The sequence below is a fragment of the Lepus europaeus genome, chromosome 10 (assembly GCF_033115175.1).
Source record: "Lepus europaeus isolate LE1 chromosome 10, mLepTim1.pri, whole genome shotgun sequence".
In the NCBI taxonomy this organism is placed as follows: Eukaryota; Metazoa; Chordata; class Mammalia; order Lagomorpha; family Leporidae; genus Lepus; species Lepus europaeus.
Genome location: NC_084836.1, coordinates 112,113,714 through 112,135,606, shown reverse-complemented (window position 1 = coordinate 112,135,606; position 21,893 = coordinate 112,113,714). Strand labels below are relative to the sequence as shown.

Here is a 21,893-nt window from a genome sequence, read left to right as displayed (position 1 = left end):
AGAATCCAGTCCCCTCACTCTGCTACAGATCCTCTCTGTGGACATTTCAGGGGCTCTCTGCTCTCCATGTCCCCAGCAGGGTCTTGCCCCCGTTTAGGGCAGTGACCCTCAGTCTAAGCAAGGGTTAGTCCAGCACCTCCTTGATGAGCAGTTCTTTGAGACTGGGGGGTGGCATGGGCGTAAGGCCTGCCTCCTGCAGGGCCTGGAGTCGGGCCTCTGAGTGACGTTTGTCCAGGCCCAGGCGCCAGGAGAGCCGAACATGGGCCTCCAGAAAGGGTGCCAGGAAAGGGTGGGGGCTCTTGTCCCCCAGCAGCTGCAGGGCCTTCTCACAACAGGCGCGGGCCTCGCCAGGGTCCTCCAGCTCCTGGTGGCACACAGCCAGTCCAGCCAGGGTCAGCAGGGGGCGGTCTGGGCCAGAGGGGTTGCCTAGCTGGGCCTGCAGCTGCCAGGCATTGGCCCAGAGTGCCAGAGCCTCCCGGTAGAGGCCAGTGCAGGTGAGGCTCTGCGCCCGACGCAGCTCCGGCAGCACGAAGAAGTCCTGTAGGTCTGGGGCGTGGCGCAGCTCAGGCACTGCCTGCAGATGGCCCAAAAACTGCTCAAAGGCCCGGCTGCGGCGGGCGATGGTCTCTGCAGTAAAATTCCGGCGCAGGCGCTTACGGGGGAAGGAGATGGCAGCCATGGGGCCCCGGAACTGACGCTGCAGGTTTCGGTGGAGTCGCTCAAAGTCCGAGTAGCGACGAGAGATGTGGGCTGGCTGATGGGCTGGCAGCCCTGGGCCCGTCACGGCGAGGGTGTAGAGCTGCACGGAGGGTGGGAGTCAGGGAAGGAGTAGCTTGTCCACGGGCCCCTTCCCTACCCACCTCTTCCCTTCACCCCTGCCACTGGACCCAGGAGAGTGGGAGCCCACCCCCATCTTACCTGAGACTCGTCTGAAATGACCCAGGCTCAAGGCAGCACAGGGAGAGAAAGACAGAGATGAACTTCAGTGCCTGGGGCTGCTGGCCCTTTGGACCCTTCTGGGCAGTAATCTTTTCCCACGGGTCAGTCCTCTCCTGACAGCCCCCCTGGACAACCAGCCCCAGGCCTCTGAGCCAACCCTTGGGACCAGCCTGGAGCCGTGTTCCATGCTGGACATAGCCCCCACATCCCTGGCCAGCCTATTCCAAGCCAGGCTAGAGGGCAGGTCTTCAGACAGCCATAACAGCAAGAAGTTCCCTGGGCTGAGAGTCAAGTTCTAACCCAGGGTCGGCCACTCCCTCCCTGTGTGGTCTCGGGGGAGGCAGTCCCTCCCGGGGTCTGCTTCCCGCTCCAGCGAATGCGGTGTTGGGCCAGGTGAGTGTTGACCCCAGCGTGGGCCAGGTGCGAGTGCTGGCTGCTAAGGCTGTTACTGGTGCACCCTGGAGCACCACCACTGCGGACAGCAGGCAGCTCTCCCTCTGGAGTGAGAAGATCTTGGTTTGGTTTCAATAAAAAGCACTTCTCTACCACTTCTCATCTCCATATTTAGAAAAGAGCCAGAAAGAGCATATCGGGCCAGAGCCTTCTTCAGAGGACAGCCCCCAGGCAGCCCGCACTGGCACTGTTTCATTTCCACTCTTACTTTCATGGGTAACTTCTCCTAATGGCAAGGGAGGCTTTCCACATACAGTCCTACTACCGAGCTGCCTTTTAAACTCAAGAAAAAACCGAGGTAAGGAAAAGTGGCAAGCGAAGAATGGGGGGGTGGGGAACGTTTTTTTCTGCCAAGGGCCATATGGCTATTTACAGCATCATTCGTGGGCCGTACAAAACAATCAAGTTAAAAATAAGCCTGCTAGCCGGCACCGTGGCTTAACAGGCTAATCCTCCGCCTTGCGGCGCCGGCACACCGGGTTCTAGTCCCGGTTGGGGCGCCGGATTCTATCCCGGTCGCCCCTCTTCCAGGCCAGCTATCTGCTGTGGCCCGGGAAGGCAGTGGAGGATGGCCCAGGTCCTTGGGCCCTGCACCCGCATGGGAGACCAGGAGAAGCTCCTGGCTCCTGGCTTCGGATCAGCGTGATGCGCCGGCCGCAGCGGCCATTGGAGGGTGAACCAACGGCAAAAGGAAGACCTTTCTCTCTGTCTCTCTCTCTCTCACTCTCACTATCCACTCTGCCTGTCAAAAAAAAAAAAAAAAGAGCCTGCTACAGATGGACTGAATTTCGAGTCCTGCCTGTGTCGGCTTTGGCAGGGCCAGGCCAAGTGATTCCGCGGGCCTTGTGCAGCCTGCGGGCCGGACATCCCTACCTCATCTGAAGTGACAGGTTTGAGAAACGCTGAAGGTGACCACTCAGCTTCTCCCAGGTCTGAGAGCCTGAACAGGGATTAGGCTGTGAAATGCCGAGTCAGCAGGCTGCACAGGGGCGTGAGCAAGCACTGGTGGTTAAAGGCACACGGACACCAAACCCAGATTTTTTTGTCGCACTTTTTTCTATGAAATGGCTAATATTCTTCCAATTAGAATTGCCTGTTCTGTACTGTACCTGAAGATTTGGAATGTACATTTTAATATAGGATTAAAAAGTTTAAAGACGCTTATTTAGCTCTTCATTCCCATAGCATATAGTCTGCAAAACTTTTTTTTTTTTTGGGGGGGGGGCAGTTTTCTTCAGCATTCACTTCAGGAGGCACCGGTCTATAATAACCCCTATGTTCATTTAGCTTTTATTTATTTATTCATTCCTTTGAGAGCCCATTGCTGGTTCACTCCCTAGAAGTCAGCAGCCAAGAACCCAATCCCTGTCTCCCTCGTGGGTGGCGAGAACCAGTCACTTGAGCCGTCACTGCTGCCTCCCAGGGCCACACCAGCAGGAAGCTGGAGTTCAGAGACGGAGCGGGGACTCCAGCCCAGGCAGGACAGTGTGGGACACGGCATCCCAGTTGGTGTTTTAACCATGAGGCTAAATACCCTGTCGCTTTTATTTTCACTCTTTTTTGGTGCCAAAACCCATGTCAGATTATCTGATCCTCGCAATGCCCCCTCCAGGATAAGTAACCGTCCTTCCCTAACTGAGCACTTGCCCTGCGCCTAAGATTCCATTAACCCTCACAGCAGCTCTGCGAGGGTGCTGTCCCTATCTGACGGCTGAGGACGCGGCTCAAAGACGGCTGAAGGATTCGGGAGAGCCCTCGCTCACACAGCCGGGAGGCGGCCCAGCTGGGCTTCAAACCCAGGTTGATCTGATTCCAGAACCCGTGCTCTTCCTCCCCAGAGGTTAGCAGGCTGGGGCACGCGTGGCTGTCCTGCTGTGTCGCATCTGTGTACCCAGGGTCAGCCCCGTTCCTTCCGGCCTCTAAGCGGCTGCTCCTCGGTGTCGCTCCCTGTGCGCGGCTCTGGGCCCTCTGCCACTTCAGACTCAGCCACGACAGCCGGCCTCTGCGGGATTTGGAGCCTGCTCGGTCACCCCGCGGGCGTGGCGCTGCTGACTACCAGCAACAGAGAAGGGTGGAGAGGCCACTGGAGGGTCAGGGCTCCAGAACCCTTCCTGCTGCATCGTAAGCGGGGAGGAAGGGAGTGAGGCAGCCCAGCTGAATTTCAGGCCTGGCTGGGAGCAGATCTTTCCCTACGAGTCTGCAGCAAGGAAAACAAGGACCCTGAGGCCCTCCCCCACCCCGCTCTTCACCCCAGTCCCCACCAGCCTCCTGGTGGAGCCCTTGGAACAAGAACATTCTGTCCAGGGTAGGTGTTGAAGAACGGACTCTCCCTAGACACCAGACATTTTAAACCCCACGTTCAATAACCTGAATGCCATTTTACTGAGAACTTCACGGTGCCAGCTGCAGTGGTGGTGGGGGCTGTCTGGGCGCTGGCTCACCGGACTCCCATCGCTCAGGTGTGGACACCACGGGTCCTCGAGGATACACAGCTCATCCCAGGCTGTGCAAGTGGGATGTGACTCCCAGGTCCTTAACCACTCACCCATGCAACTCGGGTCTCAAGTCTGACCCAGCTAGGGGTTCTTCCCCTTGGTATCGTGCACTTTGGCGAAAAGCCTGGGAGGCAGGAGCACACACCAGTTGGCTTGTTCAGTCTCAGCACTGGGATGGGCCAAGCCTCAGAGCTTGAGAAACCCATTCATCCGTCTGAAGACTGGCTCAAATCACATCCTCCTCCTGGCCTCATTTTCTCCATCTGTAAAATGGGGCAGCCGGCACCACCACGACGGACTGTTCCCTACTGTCTCCCAGCCAGACTTCCAGACTCACAGCGCAGGGGTTCCTGGACCCTCACTCACCACGTACTTGGAGGGCGGGTCCTTGACAACGTTGGCGCTGGTCACCTCGAAGAGCAGCCGCTGGGGAACCAGGGTGTTCCGAGACTTCTTCCAGAAATCCTGCAGCTGCTTGGCCAGGAGCTGACCGCTCCGCTGCCCGTCAGGTGGGGGGCTCTGATCTGCGCACGCACAGGGAAGGGTCTTGTCAGCTGGCCTGGAGCCAGGAGCCCGTAAGCCGCCAGGGCCCGTGACCTCACTCATCCTTATTCACAGATGGAAACTGAGGGTCAGAGAGGCACGGGATGACAGCAGACAGGAGGCGCCAAGTGTCTCCGCCCCCGAAACCTCAGCGGCCCCGTGCTACCATTTGTATCCCTAAGGCCCACAACCTGGGAGATGGGAAAACTTGGCTCAGAGAGGTCTTGTGACTCCGAAGGTCACACAGCCGACGAGTGGCCGGGGTTTGCTGAGCGAAGCGCAGGAGCTCAGCCAGCCGGGGCCAACTCAGCGCCCCGGCGCCCGCGGGGCGGCGGCTGTGATGGGGGAGGCCTGGGGAGGCCCGGGGTCCCGCCGCAGCCCACGCGCACTCGCCTGCGTCTTCGCCCGAGGCCTCGCCCCCGGGGGCCAGCGGGTCGGGCCCGGCCTCCTCGTCGTCCTCGTCGTCGTCGTCGTCCTCCTCGGCGCTGGTGAAGCTAAGGGTGCCGCTGAGGCGGGAGGACAGGCCCTCGGCGTCGTCGTCCTCCAGCTCCGAGCTCTCCGGGAACTGCTCGGGCTCGGCGCCGGCCGCTGCCTCCCCGGGGCCATCGCCGGCCAGGACGTGCCGTAGCCGGTGCAGAAGCCGCGAGGCCATGGCACCTGGGGGGAGCGCGCGAGGCTGGGGCCCCGGCCCGGGCGGGGAGGGGGCGGGGCCCAGGGCGGGAGGGGCGCGCGGAGGCCACACCCCCGCCCTCGGGGGGTCTGGCGAGCCCCGCGGCCCACGCGGGGTTGCCTTCCTCCACCCACGCAGCGCAGGGCCGCTGTCCTCGCGGCGGGCCGGGGGCGGGGCCGCCTGTTCGGCCCCTTTTGCGCGCTTCTACCTCCCGCGTCGCGCGCTGCCCTCGGGGGCGCGCCGCTGCCTGGGGTCCCCGGTGCAGCCCCCCGCGGCTGAGCGAGGCGGCCGGGCCTCCCCGGGCTCCGCCGGGCCCAGGCCGCTCCGAGCGCCGCTCCGGCCGCTTCCTGCCGCCGCCCCGCCTCCGGCCCCGCCCGCTCCCCGGAGCCGCCCCGAGAATCCCGGCTCCAGGAGGGACCAAGGGATCCTGGGTCCGCCCGAGGGAGCCCCGGGCCTCGCCGCGGAGTCACCCCCGGCGCCCCCGGGCGCGCTCGCTCCCCGAATGGTCCCACCCCTGTCGGAGCCTGGGGTCAGCTCGGGGCCGGCGCCCACCCCCATTCCCTGGGTGCCCCCGGCGCGCTTGGAACTGCGTAAAGTGATTGTGCCACCTCGGGGAGCCCGTTCTCTGGGGAGGAGACCGAGGCCAGGAGAAGACGCGGGATCCGGGTTGGAGGCCGCCCTCTGGGAGCCCGGGTTTCCTCCTGGAAATGAGGACCCAGACCCCTGATTGTGCAGCTGGCGCAGGACGCGGCTGACGAAGCCATCTGTTACATAAGGCTGGTGCTCGGCCTTCGCGGCTTTCCCGGTCTCTGCCCGAGCCTCGCACGTGGGAAAGAGGCGGACGGGGAAACTGAGACCCGGAGAGGCCGCCGTGCTGGTCCCGGGTCGCGCTGCCGGCCACAGGCGCCTGAGCGCCGAGCCCAGAGCCCCTCGAGTTGCCCTCTCTGCTTTGCCCACCCGGCGACCTGGCCTTGGTTTCTCTTTTATCACCGGACAGCCAGTCAAGAAAAAATTCGCTGTCACTTTTCCTGTTGGAGGGCCTGGATGTCGGTCCCTAGCAGGGTGGACTTTGTTAGTTTTGCGGTGAAACAAACACAGGGGTTTTCCAAAAGTTCGTGGAAAATGCATATTATGAAACCAGTAGGCGTGGATTCAAAAATTTTCACACCAAGACTAGCTTCTCTTTGAATTCCGCCTTCCCACAAACTTTTTTTTTTTTTTTTTTAAGATTTACTTATTTATTTGAAAGGGAGAGTTACATAGAGAGAGAGATCTTCCATCTGCTGGTTCACTCCCCAAATGACAGCAATGGCTGAAGCCGGGAGCCAGGAGCTTCTTCCGGGTCTCCTACGTGGGTGCAGGGGCCCAAGGACTTGGGCCATCTTCTACTGCTTTCCCAGGCCATAGCAGGGAGCTGGATCGGAAGTGGAGCAGCTGGGACTCGAACCGGTGCCCTTATGGGATGCCGGCACTGCCGGCGGCTTTACCCGCTAAGCCACAGCGCCGGTCCCCTCTGAGCACTTTCTGTGCTGCCGAGCCCCTGCCCTCACAGCCTCCTGGGGAGGGGCTCTTCTTGGCTGATAATGGTCCATTTTCACGGGGAGGAAGCAGGCCTACTGACTTCCCCAGGCCACAGCTGGGAAATAGGGGAGCTGGAGTTAAGCTCAAGAAACGTCAAACCCTAACCAGTCTGTGCAGCTTGGAGTCAGGGTGCTGGGGCAAAAAGACAGCTTCACTCATTGACCAACCGCTGACTGAGGATTCACTTGTCCTTTGTTGTGTGCCGCTCAAGGCTGGGTGCACAGCCGGTGTCTGAGCCATGGGCTGGGGCAAGGGCCGTGGTGCAGCCGGAGAAGTCACCACTGCAGGTGCCCGCGATCCCTTACCGAATGCTGGTTCCGATCCTGGTTCCTGCTAGAGCAGCAGATGGTGGCTCCAGTGCTCGGGCCCCTGCTGCCCACGGGGGAGACCCACATGGAGTTCCAGGCTGCTGGCTTCAGCCCAGCCCAGGCCTGGCTGTGGTGAGCGTTTGGGGAGGGAACCAGCAGATGGAAGATCTCTGTCTCTCTGTGTCATTCTGCCTTTCAGTTGGAGAGAGTAAATGAAGTCCTGGATTGTTAGAGCAGGAGGGAGCCTCCGGAACCTGAGGCCTATGCCAGGCCGCAGCGTCAGAGCTAGGAGAGCTCTTTCTCTTTTCTTTTTAATTTTTTTTTTTAATGCTAGACTCAAGCCTCAGCAAGGCAAATCTGAGTCTCTCTCTTTTTTTAATTTCTATTTATTTGACAGGTAGAGTTATAGACAGTGAGAGAGAGAGACAGAGAGAAAGGTCTTCCTTCTGTTGGTTTACTCCCCAAATGGCTGCTAAGGCTGGCCAGGAGCCAGGTGCTTCCTCCTGGTCTCCCATGCGGGTGCAGGGCCCAAGCACTTGGGCCATCCTCCTCTACCCTCCCGGGCCACAGCAGAGAGCTGGACTGGAAGATGAGCAACCGGGACTAGAACCCAGCACCCATATGGGATGCTGACACCACAGGCGGAGGATTAACCAAGTGAGCTACAGCGCCGACCCCTCTTTTAAAATTTTTTTAAAAAGATTAATGAATTTATTTACTTATTTGAAAGGGAGGGAGAGAGGGGAAGGGGGAGATAGAGATAGAGAGAGAGAGAGAGAGAGAGAGAAAGAGAATCTTTCCATTGGTTCATAGAGCCAAGCAGAAACCAGGAACTCCATCTGTGTCTCCCACCTGGATGACAGGGACCCAAGCACTTGGGCCATCTTCCGCTGCTTTCCCGGGTGCATTAGTAGGAAACTGGATCAGAAGTGGAGAAGTGAGGGCTGGAACAGGCACTGGCTACGGATGCCGGCGGGGCAAGCGGTGACTTAACCGCAGGCCTCCCCTCCAGGCCTGATGTGCTGTGTTCTCCGGCACTCTTGGACTCTGTGTGCATGTTTCTCCCCGAGAGATGATCGCCTACCGTCGGTTTGGGTAGCCTTACTGGCAGGAAGCTCATTACCTCTTGAGGCCATCTTTGGCCATTACTGGTCAACCGTGACTGCTTGAAGTTTCCTCACATTGAATCAAATGCCATTCGGCTCACTCCTATGTAAAGTCCATTTTTATTGAACACCTGCTAAGTGCCTACAGTTGAGTGCTGGGCAAGTCGATGGTGATCGGCCAGGGTCTCTGGTCTGTGGAACTCAGAACAGGTGGTGATTACCAAGCATGTTCTGTGCTATGATTAGGAAATGACTGGAGACCACTGTAGACTCTCGGAGCCAGGCTGTAGGGGAAGAAGAACCCTGCAGGAAGTTTTGTCAAGGCCAAGAGCAGTGACAGCCAAGCGGACAGGTGAAGAGAGGGAAAAATGAGAGCTTCCGGCAGAAAAAAACAAATACAAAAAACGAACCAGCATGGCCAGGGCTGCTGGTTTATCAGGATGGTGTTTGGGGCAGAGTTTGAGGACGTAAGGGTGGGGAGGGGGCATGAGGGGCGGATAGGCGCTTCCACACTAAGGAGTCTGCACTTTGCCTATCTCCCTGAAGAAATGGAGGAACAAATTATGAACAAGTGATTGCTGAGGACTTGACTCTGTTCTAAGGGGACCAAGTGCTTCCCGTGTGTCCCGACTGGGATCCCCTGGCTTCACCCCTCGGCCCTCTGCCTGGCTGGGGGAAGCCTTATTTAGCCTGGCCTGGCGCTGCCGAGTTTTCCTTGGGAATGTCTATGTGTAGGGGGAGGGGCGGCCCAGTTGCCACTGTCCATCTGCCCTCCTGGGTGTCCAGCCCCCATCGCCTGGCTCCCACACCGCCCTCAGTCGTCCTAGTGCTTTCTGGTGATTTCTGGGCACATGGCCATGTGACCGTGAGCCTTGTCTGCTCCCCAGCACCCAGCCTAGGCTCTGGCCTCTCAGGGTGGGTGGGCTTGCCTTGGACTTCACCTGCCGGGGACCAGACTTCTCCACTGCCCCTTTGCCTTCTGCCCAACGCACTGCCCAAGTCAGCGGATCACAGACAGCCTTTTCCTGGGGAGGGGACTCAGAGAGCACTCTGCTTTGGATGCCTCTTCCTTCTCCAAGGGCAGCCCTGGGCTCCTCTGTTCCTCTGGACAGTTCTCCTGGGTGGCCTCCCCCAAGTCAGGATTAACAGGAATCATCAACAGGACTACGGCTTTTATGATTCACAAAAATTAGCCCCAGTGAAATGGGGATAATAATAGCTGCTACCTCATAGGATGCATACCAGGCGAGATCCTGTGGTTGAAATGCCTGGCCCAGTGTGGCCCATCCTGGAGGTTCAACCAGTGGTGCCTAAGTACCACTTTCCCCTCCTGAGCCCTGCCCCTCACTGTAGTTAGGACATTATACTTACCAAGCACCCACCCTGTGGTCTGGCACAAGCCAGATGACTTAGAGACCTGAGCGTCCTTCTGCCATGGTCTGACTGTGCCCAAGTCACCAATGAGGATACTGGGCTCAGAGTGGCTGCTTTACCCACCCAAGGTCACGCACCTTGCCGAGGCAGGACCTGGATCTTGGGACTTCAAGGCTTGTGCTGTTCCCGTTCCACCATGCTGTGTCACTTGTCATTGTTCCGATCCTCCTCCTCCATCTTGGAGCCAGTGTGCTTCCTGGGGTGGGGGTGGGGCTCTAAGGCGGCGGAGCAGGGTGGGGCCTCCTCCCAAGAATCTGGGACATCAAGACTTGCCACCTGCTCAGGGGCTTAAATTTCTCTGCAAGGGCCCTTGGCTAAATTAGGTAATGGGCTAGGACTGTGGCAGGGGTGGGGCTTGCTGACCCCAGGATCTGATTGGGCAGGGCATCCAGTCCTGGGGAGCAGGGGGGTGGGAGGACAGGATGCCCCTACAAATCCCGGGGGCTGGAGTGGGCCGCTGCGTCTGTACGTGGTGGAGTTCAGAGGAGGCGGCTCACGGCAGGGGAGGCCCAGTGACCAGCAACCATGGTAAGGACATGAAGGGACTCTGCTGGCTGGGGGCACTTCTGGGCCTCTTTCAAGCAGATCTGGGTGTTCTGTGGGGTGGGAACTTAGATGCTTGATGGGGGAAGAGAAGGTTCTGGAGCACAGGTGTCCAGAGGAAGCCTGGGAAGTCCTTTGACTTCTCTTGGTTGGGGAGGGCTGGATGTCCCAGGGGTTGGTCCTGCAGCCAGTGTGCTGCCCACTGCGGAGGCGTCCAGCAGTGCTGGGCACAGAGCTCCGGGGGGTCTTGTCCCATCTTCTTTATGGTGGTGACAGACCCCCGGGGGCTGCAGTGAGGCCCCCAGCGAGCCAGTGGTGAGGGGTGGGGGACGGGCTGGAAGCCTGGCCAAACCCTCCTACTGTCAGTGCGAGAAGCCAGCTCTTAGGAAGACGGGAGGCCCACAGGGCCCCGAGCCAACTCCAAGAGCCCTGAGAATGATGGAAGGGGCAGGAGACAACAGTCGGAGGGACCCCCACCTCCCCGGGAGGGGTTTTGATTTTGGACTGAGATTCCCCCTCCAGAGATCACTTCAAGGAGTAACTGGACCCCAGAGGCCAGCTGCTGCTGCCCATGCCTTGCTAAAAATAGCCTGCCCTCCTGGCACAGGCAGAGAGGAGGGCAAGAAAGACGGGGAGAAAGAGGAGGCCCAGGGCCAGGGCCCAGAACTGCTTGTCCATCTCACCCCTGCCTCACTGCCAGCCCCAGACTAGAGCCCCCAACCCGGATGGCCTGGCCCGGATGGGTCCTGGACGGCTCATTTTCATGCCACTCTCTGCCTAGCCTGAGAGCCGTGCACTCCAATGCCTGCTTGGCACCTCCACGCAGGTGCCCCTGTCAGCCGGGGGGTCCCCGTGTCTGGGCTGTGCCCCGACACTTAGCTAGTGCTCAGTACTCTGGGTTGCGTCATTATTGTACCCTGGAGCGGTGCAGGCACCTTGCAAAGCCCCTTTCGCGCCTCCAATTTCATCTCAGCCCTGAAAAGCCACCAAGAGGAGACCAGGGTGTGACCTGCGGTTTCCCCAAAGTCCCCAGGGGGCAGGGTGTGTGTTGGGGGGCTGGATTGTGCCTGACTTGTCCCCACAAGTATTGCCGAATGAGGAGGACCTAATCTGAGTCTCCGCTCTTGTCAGGTGTCGTGGGGACACACAAGTGGGACAGGTTTCCTGACGGAGGAGGGCGCTACGCAGGGCGGGGTCGAGGTGGGACTGGGCGAGCAGGGTGGTCCTCCTGTGCTCTGACTCTGTGTCTCCTGCAGACGGACCAGCAGGCTGAGGCCCGGTCCTACCTCAGCGAGGAGATGATCGCTGGTGAGTGCAGGGTGGGGTGAGGGCGTGTGTGCAAGGGGGCGTGTGTGTGGGGGTGACATGTGCCGGGGCACGTGTGTGGGGTCTGGGCAGCGGTGGGGGTGGGTGTGAGCCTGACAGGCCAGCCCACCTCACCTCAGCTCTCCCCGCACCCCGCTGCAGAGTTCAAGGCCGCCTTTGACATGTTTGATGCTGATGGCGGTGGGGACATCAGCGTCAAGGAGTTGGGCACAGTCATGAGGATGCTGGGCCAGACACCCACCAAAGAGGAGCTGGACGCCATCATCGAGGAGGTGGACGAGGATGGTGAGCCGGCGCCCCGCCCAGGGCAGGGCCGCGGGGGCGCGAGGGGGGCCCGGGGCGGCGCTCAGTGCCTGCCCTGCGCCCGCAGGCAGCGGCACCATCGACTTCGAGGAGTTCTTGGTCATGATGGTGCGCCAGATGAAAGAGGACGCCAAGGGCAAGAGCGAGGAGGAGCTGGCCGAGTGCTTCCGCATCTTCGACAGGTGCGCGGGGCGGCGGGGGTGGGGGGGCTCTCCCACGGGCACGCGAGGGGCGCGTGCAGCGACGCCCGGGCAGCTGCTGAGCCCTGTCCCGCCCCCCGGGGCCCCGTAGGAACGCAGACGGCTACATCGACGCCGAGGAGCTGGCTGAGATTTTCCGGGCCTCTGGGGAGCACGTGACGGACGAGGAGATCGAATCCTTGATGAAGGACGGGGACAAGAACAACGACGGCCGCATCGACTTCGACGGTGAGCGGGCGTCGGGGGCGCGGCCGGCCTCGGCCCCGCGGGGGGGGGGCTGGGCGTGGCCCGAGCGGAGCCGCCCCCAGCCCCCGCGGGCGGGTGGGCAGTGGGCGCTGAGCCTCGCCCTTGCTTCCCTCGCAGAGTTCCTGAAGATGATGGAGGGCGTGCAGTAAGGCTGGGGTCTCCGCCTCGGCCCCGCCGGCTCCGTTCCCCGCCCCGCGCGGGGGGCGCGGCCCCTTCTGGCTCCGTGTCTGGAAGGAATAAAAGCAAACGTTGCCAAGCTCGTGGCCTGAGTGAGGGGCGGGCCGGGGCCACGGGGGCGCGGTGGCGGGGTGGGGGGTGGAGCCCCCTGCCTGCCCCACCGCCCGTGCGCTCCCGAGCCTCTGAGCTCTGAGCGTGGGTGTCAGGCTCGCGCCGTGGGCCCGCTCGGTCTGGTCCGTTCTGCGAGCGCTTGCGGGGCACCCGGCGCGGGCAGCGGGGAGGGGGCAGCGGCCGCAGCAGCTCCTCCCCGGGCCCACCCCACCACGGGCCAACAGCAGGAACCAGCTCCCGGGAGCCTGACCCGGCCTCGCCTCCGCTGAACGTCCTGCAGGGCCCCTCGGGGCCTCCAGAATCCAACCCAGATGCCTCGCTCTGGGCTCCCTCACTCCTCCCGCCGCCGCTCCTGCGTTTGGCCGGCCTCTGGGCCCTTGCACACGGCTGTTCTCGCTCCCTGCAATGCTCTTCCCCTGATGAGCCAGGCGGATTCTTCAACCCACGAGGCCCAACGCGGAGACCATCTCCCCCCTTGATCCCTGCACCCCACAGGCTGCAGATCTGGCTCCCATGGTGCTTTGCACACAATTTTGCATAGCAGGGATCAGGTCGTAGCTAATTAAGTGTAGTAGCTGTTGAACTTTAGTCAGGCTCTCTGAATTTGTACCTCACTGCCTTGACAGTAAACTACTTGGGACCTCAGTATTTTTATCTGTAAAGTGGGGCAATGATCATACTTACCTTAGAGGGTTTCAAGAACAAGTTGGTATGTGCAAGGTGCTTAGAACAGTGCCAGGCACACAGCAAGTGTTTAATTAATGCTGTCCACCATTATCTTCCTCCTCCTCCCTGAAATTCTGTCTTTTTTTTTTTTTTTAAGATTTATTTATTTGAAAGTCAGAGTTACACAGAGGGGAGAGGTAGAGACAGAGAGAAAGGTCTGGTTCACTCCCCAAATGGCTACAAAGGCTGGAGCTGCGCTGATCCAAAGCAAAGAGGCAGGAGCTTCTTCCGGGTCTCCCACGTGGGTACAGGGCCCAAGGACTTGGGCCATCTTCTACTGCTTTCCCAGGCCATAGCAGAGAGCTGGATCAGAAGAGGAGCAGCCGGGACTAGAACCGGTGCCCATATGGGATGCCGGCGCTTCAGGCCAGGGCGTTAACCTGCTGCGCCACAGCGCGGGGCCCCTGTCCTGCTGTTTACGCGTTGCTACCTGCTGCTCTCTCCATCTTGGTCCTAGTCTCTGCTTTGTCCCGTTGCTGATTTCCCGGTTTGCTGTTCCAGCCAGGGTTGGTGCTGTGCCTTGTGCCTTATGCACTTGGTCTCGGTCATCCACACGGCGCATCCAGAGGCAGATGCTGCTCTTATCCCCGTTTTGCAGTTGTGGGAACTCAGGCCCAGGGAGGTGAAGAAGAACAGCCACAGATAACAGCCTGGATGGGGCCCAGCACAGGGACTCTGGTGCTCACCCCCCACCCCCGACCACACACACTCCCTCTGCTTCCTGTCTCCTTACCCCACTTCATCCTCCTCTCCGTGCCCACTGGACACTGCACCCAGGCCACCCCCCCCCCCCCACGGGCCACAGCCCCCCAGACCACCACCACCTGGGCCATCACTCCCTGGGCCAAACACTGGCCCCCAAGTAAGACTGCTCTGAAAACAAATCTGGTCACTTCTCTGTCCTGCCCAAGGCTTCATGTATGCACTTTAATGCGGCCTGAAACGCCCACTGGGGCCCAACATTCCTCCCCTTCTCCCTACACCATGAACACACATGTCCTGCTGTCCATTGAAGCCGCTTTCTTGCCTCTGCCGGCCTCACGGCGCACTCCTTCTCCAGGAAGCCCTCCCTGCCCTCCTGTTCATTAGACGCCCTGCCTTTGTGCTCTCACAGCCCCTTGGGAGTCCACTCAGCACTTAATGAGCGCTGCCTATGTGCCAGGCACTGTTCTCACACCCTTCAACGATTCCGTTTCATAGCGAGGTTAAGTCTAAGTGCCCAAGTGCACGCAGGCAAGGAGGGGATGGAACCAGGATTCTAACCCAGTGGTTCTGCTTCCTTGGGCTGAGTTTTTTTTTTAATTAATTAGTTAATTTATTTGAAAGTCAGAGTTACAGAGAGAAGGAGCGGCAGAGAGAGAGAGAGAGAAAGAGAGAGAGAGGTCTTCCATCCGCTCGTTCACTCCCCAACTGGTCGCAGCTGTGCCAGTACGAAGCCAGGAGCCAGGAGCTTCCTCTAGATCTCCCATGTGTGTGCAGGGGCCTAGGGACGTGGGCCATCTTCCACTGTTTTCCCAGGCCACAGCAGAGAGCAGGATCGGAAGTGGAGCAGTCAGGACTCGAACCTGTGCCCATATGGGATGCCAACGTTGCAGGCAGCGGCTTAACCCGCTGCGCCACAGCGCCGGTCCCCTGGACTGAGCTCGTAACCACCACTTGGAATGGTCCTTATCCTGCCATGTGGAGAGACCTGGCTGCCCGCTTCCCTAAGGGCAGGGCTGTGTCCTCCTGCTTCATCCCCGCCCCAGCACAGGACCCGGCCCTAGGAAGCCATCGATGGTTGGGTTGAGTGAAGGGAATAATAATCATACCTTTGAATGCTTCCTGAACGCGGCTGTTTTTGTTGCAAGTTGTCGGAAACCTACATCCAACTGACTTAAACCAAGCAAGCATCCGTGTGTTTGTGGCGTTGGGATGCCAAGGCAGGGAGGCCGGGGTCTCCCCGGCATCTCCCTGCTCAGTGCCTCCGCTTGGCTTCTGCCTTCTGGAGCCTTCTCTTTCAGCAGCCTGTTGTAAACTTCTCTCCCCGTGGTGGGTTCCAGAGAACACTCGGATCGCTTCTGAGCTACACGTTAGGACTGGGTCCCTGTGACTGACACGAGGCAGGCCTTGGGACTACCTGGTGGGCTGGACACCAAGATCAGGGACTACAGGGAAAAGGTTTCCTCGAAGGCAGACAAAAACAGGTTCACCTCTTAGCAGGTTTATTAAGAACCAGGGGGCTGGCGCTGTGGCACAGCGGGCTAAGCCACCACCATGTGTACACTGGCATCCTATATGTGAGTGCCGATTCAAGTCCTGGCTGCTGTTTCCAGTTCAGCTCCTTGAGAGCGCACCTGGGTGGCAGCAGAAGATGACCCAAGTAGTTGGGCCCCTACCACCCACATGGGAGACTGGGATAGAGTTCCTGGCTCCCGGCTCTGGCCTGGCCCAGCCCTGGCCATTGCAGCCATTTGGGGAGTGAACCAGCAGATGGAAGATCTGTCTCTCCCCACTCAGGTCTCTCTGCCCTTCAGATAAACAAACAAATCTTTAACAAACGGAAAGAACCAATCCTGTGATAGCTTCTGCCTCTGCTTTGCCCAGGCATCATCTGACCCCATGACTTTAAGCCCCAGAGAGCATCTAACCTGGAGAGCTTGTGGGGACCAAGAGCTTGGCCTTTCTACCAAGTTCCAGGTGGAGAGGACCACACCCTGAGAACGACACCTTCCATGTTTCCTAATGAGACCACAGCAGTGACACTGCCTGGGAGTTGATTAGAAGTGGAACCTCACTCCCTCTCCCAGACTGAATCAGAATCTGTGTGAAAAGTATCTGAGGGGCCGGCGCTGTGGCTTAGTGGTCTAAGCCTCCGTCTGCAGCGTCGGCATCCCATAGGCAGCCAGTTGGTGCCCCGCCTGCTCCTCTTCCCATCCAACTCTCTGCTTGTGGTCTGGGAAAGCAGTGGAAGATGGCTCAAGGGCTTGGGCCCCTGCACCCGCTTGGGAGTTCCGGAAGAAGCTCCTGGCTTTGGCCTGGTCCAACCCTGGTTGGTTCCTTGGTCATTGCGGCCATCTGGGGAGTGACCCAGATGTAAGACCTCTTTCTCTATCTCTCCCTTTCTCTGTAGCACTCTCAAATAATCTACTTGAGGGGCCAGCGCTGTGGCATAGCAGGTAAAGCCACTGCCTACAGTGCTGGCATCCCATATGGGCGCAGGTTCAAGTCCCAGCTGCTCCACTTTCTGATCTAGCCGTCTGCTATGGCAAAGCAGTAGAAGATGCTACTTCTACTGCTATGGAAAGTGGAAGATGGCCCAAGTCTTTGGTCACCTGCACCTGCGTGGGAGACCGAGAAGGAGCTCCAGACTGGCATAGCTCTGGCCATTGCGACCATCTGGTGAGTGAACCAGTGGATGGAAGACCTCTCTCTCCCTCTCTGCAACTCTGCTTTTCAAATAATTTTTTAAATCTACTTGAAAGGAAGGCTGGGCCAGGAGCCCGGACTCCGATATGGGATGCAGGTGGTGTCTCATCTGCTGCACCAAACGCCCACTCAGGCTCAAGGCCCTGAGTGGACTTGTACGCCCACGAGACGGAGGAGCTCCGAGCAGAGCAGTTCAGGCATAATGACACCCTCAAGTTCCAATCCCAGACCTGACAGCTCCAATTCTTTACACGTGACTGGGGGTGGGGGCTGCCGGCCGTGTCCCCCCAGGCCTAGGTGCTGAGTGGAGGCCAGGCAGTGCGGGAACACACCTGGGTAGCTTGTTTACCTCATCATCCCAGCCTGCTCTCCTCCCTGCGGCTCTGCACAGGTGTCTCCCCCAGGGGTCCAGGGCAGGAGGTGATGTCTCCCCTTGGAGCGCGGAGCCATCCCTGGGGAACTGGGGCCTGGTGTAGGCCCAGAGCAAGGGGCTTTCCCTCGTGGCCTCTACAGACCCTGGCCCTGCTCTGCCAGACCCTGGAGCCCTCTCTGTTGGAAGTGGGTGGGTGGTCCTCCCCTCCAGCACACACAGCTGGGGCAGCTCCAGTACCCACTAGCATTCCTGGGGCATGTAGTCACTCCCTTTCACAGAGAAACCAAGGCCACAGGGGAATAAGCCACTGCTTGGCCTTATAGCCTGTCACCTGCTTCCACTGCTTAAGAGGGAACAGGCCAATTGCCCGGATGCAAGACCACCCCCCTTGCCCACCCTGAGCACCCCCAACCCAGGGTAACCGCAAGGCAGCAACTTCTACAAAAACAACCAAAATGTGTTTATTTAATATATATCACAAGAACTCAGGCTTAATTTAAAAAACAAACAAAAATAACACCACAGCTCAAGACAGAGATCAGGGACAGGACAGACTGTGAGGCAGAACCAGGAAAGGCGACGGCACAGGAGAGGCTGGGCAGCCCGGGTCAGGGGTCTTGGCTGGAGACCTGCTTTGAGTAGGTTTCTTGCAGGTACTTCTTAAAAGCTGGAAGAGAACGGGCAGGAGGATGGTGAGAGATGGACATGGACGCCTTTCATCAGGGTGGAAGAGGGCAGCCAGGATGCTCAGGGGAGCGCCAGGGGAGGCTGGTGGCCGGCCCCCCTGCTTTTAGGGAGACTGGGAGAACAGCACAGGAGATCAAGTCTGGAAGGGGTTAATTTCCCATATCCGCTCCCTGGCCCCAGCAAGCAGGAGGTTCTATGAACCCCACACCTGCCCAACCCTTGAGCAGGGCGAGGACCCACCTGTGGGGTTTTTCCAGAGCTCGGCGGCATGTGTGTTCAAAGGGCTATCGATGTTGGGCTCTGCGGGTGGAGAGCAGCAGTGAGCGGCGGCCCGGCAGCACTGATGGCTCCCGGGCGGCACGGAAGGGGTGTGCGCACACGTTACCTCCCAGCAGGCTCTGGATGGACAGCAGGATGGTCCTGACATCATACAGGGCGGACCACTTGTCCTTGAGGATGTCCAGGCAGATGTTCCCCTGCGTGTCCACGTTGGGGTGGTAGCAGGGCGTGAGGAACTTCACCGTGGGCGCGTTGTAAGGGTAGCCACTGGGGAACTCCAGGGAGAGCTTGTACCTCAGGTCTTCATATACCTGGCATTGAGACAAGTGGGGGCAAGGGTCCCGTGTGAGCGCCCACCTGGGCCTGCACAGCGGACACAGCACTCAACTGGTCCCTGCTTTGGTCAGGTGGGCCGTCAGTGGCCCTGAGGGCTGAGCTGTGCGCCGGCACCCCCAGGGCTCTGGCCCAATTACAGTGTTGGGCTGGGGACAGGTGCTGTGGCACAGAGCAGGGTCGGACACCCCAAGACACCTGCGCCCCACAGCAGAGTGCCTTTCAAGTTGCGGCTGCTCCCCGCTTCCAGCCCAGCTTCCTGTCCACGCGCCCTTGCTGCCCGCGTGGGAGAGCGGGATGCAGTTCTGGGCTCCTGCTTTTGACCCAGCCCAGCTCTGGCTTGTTGTAGCCATTGCGGGAGAGAACCAGTGAACCGCAGACCTGTCACTCTGTCTTTCAAATACATAAATAGGGGGCCGGCACCCCATATGGGCGCTGGGTTCTAGTCCCGGTTGCTCCTCTTCCAGTCCAGCTCTCTGCTGTGGCCTGGGAGGGCAGTGGAGGATGGCCCAAGTGTTTGGGGCCCTGCACCCGTGTCGGAGACCAGGAAGAAGCTCCTGGCTCCTGGTTTCGGATCGGTGTAGCGCGCAGGCCGTAGCAGCCATTTGGGGGGTGAACCAACAGAAAGGCAGACCTTTGTCCCTCTCACCATCTAACTCTTATCTGTAAAAAAAAAAAAAAAAAAAAAAAAACCTAAAAAAAAAAAAAGTAGGTTAACATGCAAAAAATTGAATTTGAGGAGGCCGGCGCTGTGGTGTAGCAGGCAAAGCTGCCAAATGCAGTGCCGGCATCCCGTATGGGCACCGGTTCAAGTCCCGGCTGCTCCACTTTGATCCAGCTCTCTGCTGTGGCCTAGGAAAGCACTGGAAGATGGCCCAAGTCCTTGGGCCCCTGCACCCATATGGAAGACCTGGAAGAAATTCTTGGCTTCGGATTGGTGCAGCTCCGGCTGTTGTAGCCAATTGGGGAGTGAACCAGTGGATGGAAGACCTCTCTTTCTCTCGCTCTCTCTGTAACTCTTTCAAATATATATATATATATATAAAAATTATTTATCTGAAGTGAGAGGGGGGAGAGGTGTCTTCCATTCACTGGTTCACTCCTCAAATGGCCCCAACAGCCTGGGCTGGGCCAGGCTGCGGACAGGATCCTGGAACTCCATCCGGTCTCCCATGTGGGTGGCAGGCACCTAAGTACTTGGGCCATCCTCTGGCGTCTCCCAGGTATGCAGTAGCAGGAGGCTGGGCTGGAAGCAGAGTAGCTGGGGCTCAAAGCGACACTGAAGGGTGTCCCACGCAGCTGTGTCTGCCCTGACCTGAGTCTCTGATTGATCTGACACCAGAGCTGCAGCGAGGGACGCTGCCTTTTGCCTGAACCCTCCAGCCATCTAAGACAGGCAGCACCGCTCACACCCGACCTACACAGGTGGAGAACAAGGCTCGGGCGACTGTCTTGTCCAGCTGAAGGCTTGGCGCAGCCCTGGCACGGGGAATCACCTCCACCCCCCAGCACCCCGATACTCACGGTGCCGGCTGCCCCGTGGATGGTCCCTATCCACTTGAACAGGTTGTCTGACTCCGGGAAGGCAGAGATTCCTTTGTCACCAGACATCTGGGCAGGAAGAACACTTGCTGGATTGAAGAGCACGGAGACCTTCCCCTAATCCAGTCACACTCCCTAGGGACACCTTCCCCTAATCCCGTCACACTCCCTAGGGAGGGGCTTTCCCAAGGTGGCCTCGGGGCTGCCGCAGAGGGTGGGGAGGCTGGGTGGGGAGGGGTTATGCGGCCAGGTCCTATGCCCCTCAGGAATCCAGAGGGGCAATGTGGGTGTTCAAGGGTTGGAGAGAACCAGAAAGGCACACTCCGAGGTTCGGCAGGGCCAGGACGCCACAGGCAGGGGCTGGGTGACTCCGGGAATGGGGTTGGACAGAATCCCGGAAGACAAGGCGAGGTGGGGCCAGGGACTTCTTCCCGGAAGACAGACACCCTCGCCTTCGCCCCCATGTCTAGTAGGGCTCTGATGGAGGGAGTCAGGCCAGGGACAGTTGGGTGGGAGTGAGGAGGGGGCCAGCTGGCTGGGGGTCTGCGCACGGGCACTCACCATGAGCGTCATTAGCTCCTGCTGTAGCCTGGGAAAAGAGCATTCAGGGTCAGCGGGGAGTCCGGGCGGGCCGGCCCAGGTGATGCCCCCCTCCCCCCGCCGCCCATCTCCCGCGGGAGCCCAAGGCCAGACCCGGCCACCTGCCCAGGGTGACCCCGGCGAGTCCTCACGCCCCCCGAGCCCAGGCTCCCGCAGCGTGAGTCCGGCGGGCGATCCACGCCGACGGCTGTCCGCCCGGTCCCCACGCCCCCCTCGCCCGTCCCCGGTCGCTAGTCTCCGACAGCAGCCCGAGCCCCAGGTCTCACCCGCTGCAGGAGGCGGGGGTCTCGGAAGTCTCCACCCGGAGCCCCCGAGCCCGTGGCTACCCGGCCTCGAGTTCCTGGCGCAAACCCACCCGCTGAGGAAGGGGGCCCGCGGAGTCTGCGCTCCGGGCCCCGAGGCCCCGGGCACGCCAGGGCCGCCGAGTGCCATCTCCGCACCACTCACCTCTTGCCCACGGGGCCCCGCGCGGCGCCCCCGCTCGGCTCGGCGCCTTTACGGGCGGCGGCAACGCTGGCGGCGGCTGGATCGCGATTTTGAGAGGCCATTCGGGCAGCACTCGCCTGGGAAGCAGGAACTAGGAGAACACGACGGCAACTGCAGGCTGCGGGCCCGCCCGCCCGCGTTTGAATTGTAACCCTCGAGCAGCGTCGCCCAATCAGAGGCTCGCTTGGGTTTGATCCAGCCAATAGGGCGCGGCGAAGCGCTCTGTCACTGCTAGGCCCACCCACAAGCGTACCGGTATTGGGCGGCGGGGGCGGCTGTTTCTAACGTCCGACTGGCAGGAGAGGCTGCCATTAACTAACGACTCCGCAGCGGATTGGTGACCTTTGGAAAACGCCGACCATTAAAGGGCCGAGCAAGTGCCCACGTGGGACGGAGCCCCCGAGGGCGAACGCCGGGCACGCCCCTCCCGACCCCCTCTGGCCGGCGGGGAGTGTCGGCCGTCCGAGCTCCACGCCCTGACCCGAGGGCCGGGCCCCTCTGCGGGGCGGGTCTCCGCAGGCGCCAATGCAGACTCCCGATTCCCCGGGGCGGAGTGACAGTTCTATCTCTCTGGTTCACGCCCCTAAGGCCCGGCCCGGCCCGGCTGGGGCTGGGCCAGGAAGAAGCCGGGACCTCCACTGGGGTCTCCCACGCAGGTGGCCGGGGTCCCGGCATGTGAGCCGTGGGCCGCTGCCACGTGCGTGCGCAGGACGCTGGGACCCACAGGCGCCATGGCCAAGCGCTCCAGGCGCTCCAGACGCACAGGGGCCGGGACCCCCAGGCGCTCCACTCCACAGGGGCCGGGACCCCCAGGCGCTCCACACCCACAGGGGCCGGGACCCCCAGGCGCTCCACACCCACAGGGGCCGGGACCCCCAGGTGCTCCACTCCACAGGGGCCGCGGCCAGGAGGAGAAGCGAGGACCCCCAGAAGCTCCCCCCTCCCGGGGGGGCCGTGGGCGTCCCAGGAGGCGACTGACTTGCAGCGCTGCTACACCTTGGTTCACCACGCTTCTCCACTGAGT

The 21,893-nt window shown here is 60.3% G+C and overlaps 3 protein-coding genes across 3 annotated transcripts; 1 reads left to right on the top strand and 2 right to left on the bottom strand.

Moving 5' to 3' along the window:
- Positions 1–124: 124 nt before the first annotated feature.
- Positions 125–5,087, bottom strand: SNX21 (sorting nexin family member 21). Its single transcript, XM_062204268.1, has 3 exons — positions 4,824–5,087; positions 4,254–4,411; positions 125–799 (listed from the first exon to the last, which is right to left on the bottom strand). Exons 1-3 carry the CDS (start codon positions 5,080–5,082, stop codon positions 125–127), a joined length of 1,092 nt encoding a protein of 363 aa, XP_062060252.1. The 5' UTR covers positions 5,083–5,087.
- Positions 681–12,296, top strand: TNNC2 (troponin C2, fast skeletal type). Its single transcript, XM_062204272.1, is given in 5 exon segments — positions 681–1,703; positions 11,540–11,683; positions 11,769–11,883; positions 11,993–12,129; positions 12,265–12,296. Coding segments are annotated over 5 exon segments (510 nt in total). The 5' UTR covers positions 681–1,621.
- A 5,082-nt stretch (positions 12,297–17,378) lies between these two features.
- Positions 17,379–20,997, bottom strand: UBE2C (ubiquitin conjugating enzyme E2 C). The gene is made up of 6 exons (XM_062202382.1): positions 20,831–20,997; positions 20,345–20,372; positions 19,766–19,852; positions 18,015–18,219; positions 17,870–17,929; positions 17,379–17,609 (listed from the first exon to the last, which is right to left on the bottom strand). Exons 1-6 carry the CDS (start codon positions 20,929–20,931, stop codon positions 17,551–17,553), a joined length of 540 nt encoding a protein of 179 aa, XP_062058366.1. The 5' UTR covers positions 20,932–20,997; the 3' UTR covers positions 17,379–17,550.
- Positions 20,998–21,893: the final 896 nt, after the last annotated feature.

Excerpts from the sequence above, each read along its gene's own strand:
- SNX21 (XM_062204268.1), bottom strand. The coding sequence starts at position 5,082 with ATGGCCTCGCGGCTTCTGCACCGGCTACGGCACGTCCTGGCCGGCGAT. Across the intron at positions 4,412-4,823 it reads GGCCTCGGGCGAAGACGCAG|ATCAGAGCCCCCCACCTGAC; the intron begins GCGAGTGCGCGT and ends GTGCGTGCGCAG. Across the intron at positions 800-4,253 it reads ACCCGCCCTCCAAGTACGTG|CTCTACACCCTCGCCGTGAC; the intron begins GTGAGTGAGGGT and ends CCCTCCGTGCAG.
- UBE2C (XM_062202382.1), bottom strand. The coding sequence starts at position 20,931 with ATGGCCTCTCAAAATCGCGATCCAGCCGCCGCCAGCGTTGCCGCCGCC. Across the intron at positions 17,930-18,014 it reads CATCCAGAGCCTGCTGGGAG|AGCCCAACATCGATAGCCCT; the intron begins GTAACGTGTGCG and ends CTCCACCCGCAG. Across the intron at positions 17,610-17,869 it reads GCTCTGGAAAAACCCCACAG|CTTTTAAGAAGTACCTGCAA; the intron begins GTGGGTCCTCGC and ends GTTCTCTTCCAG.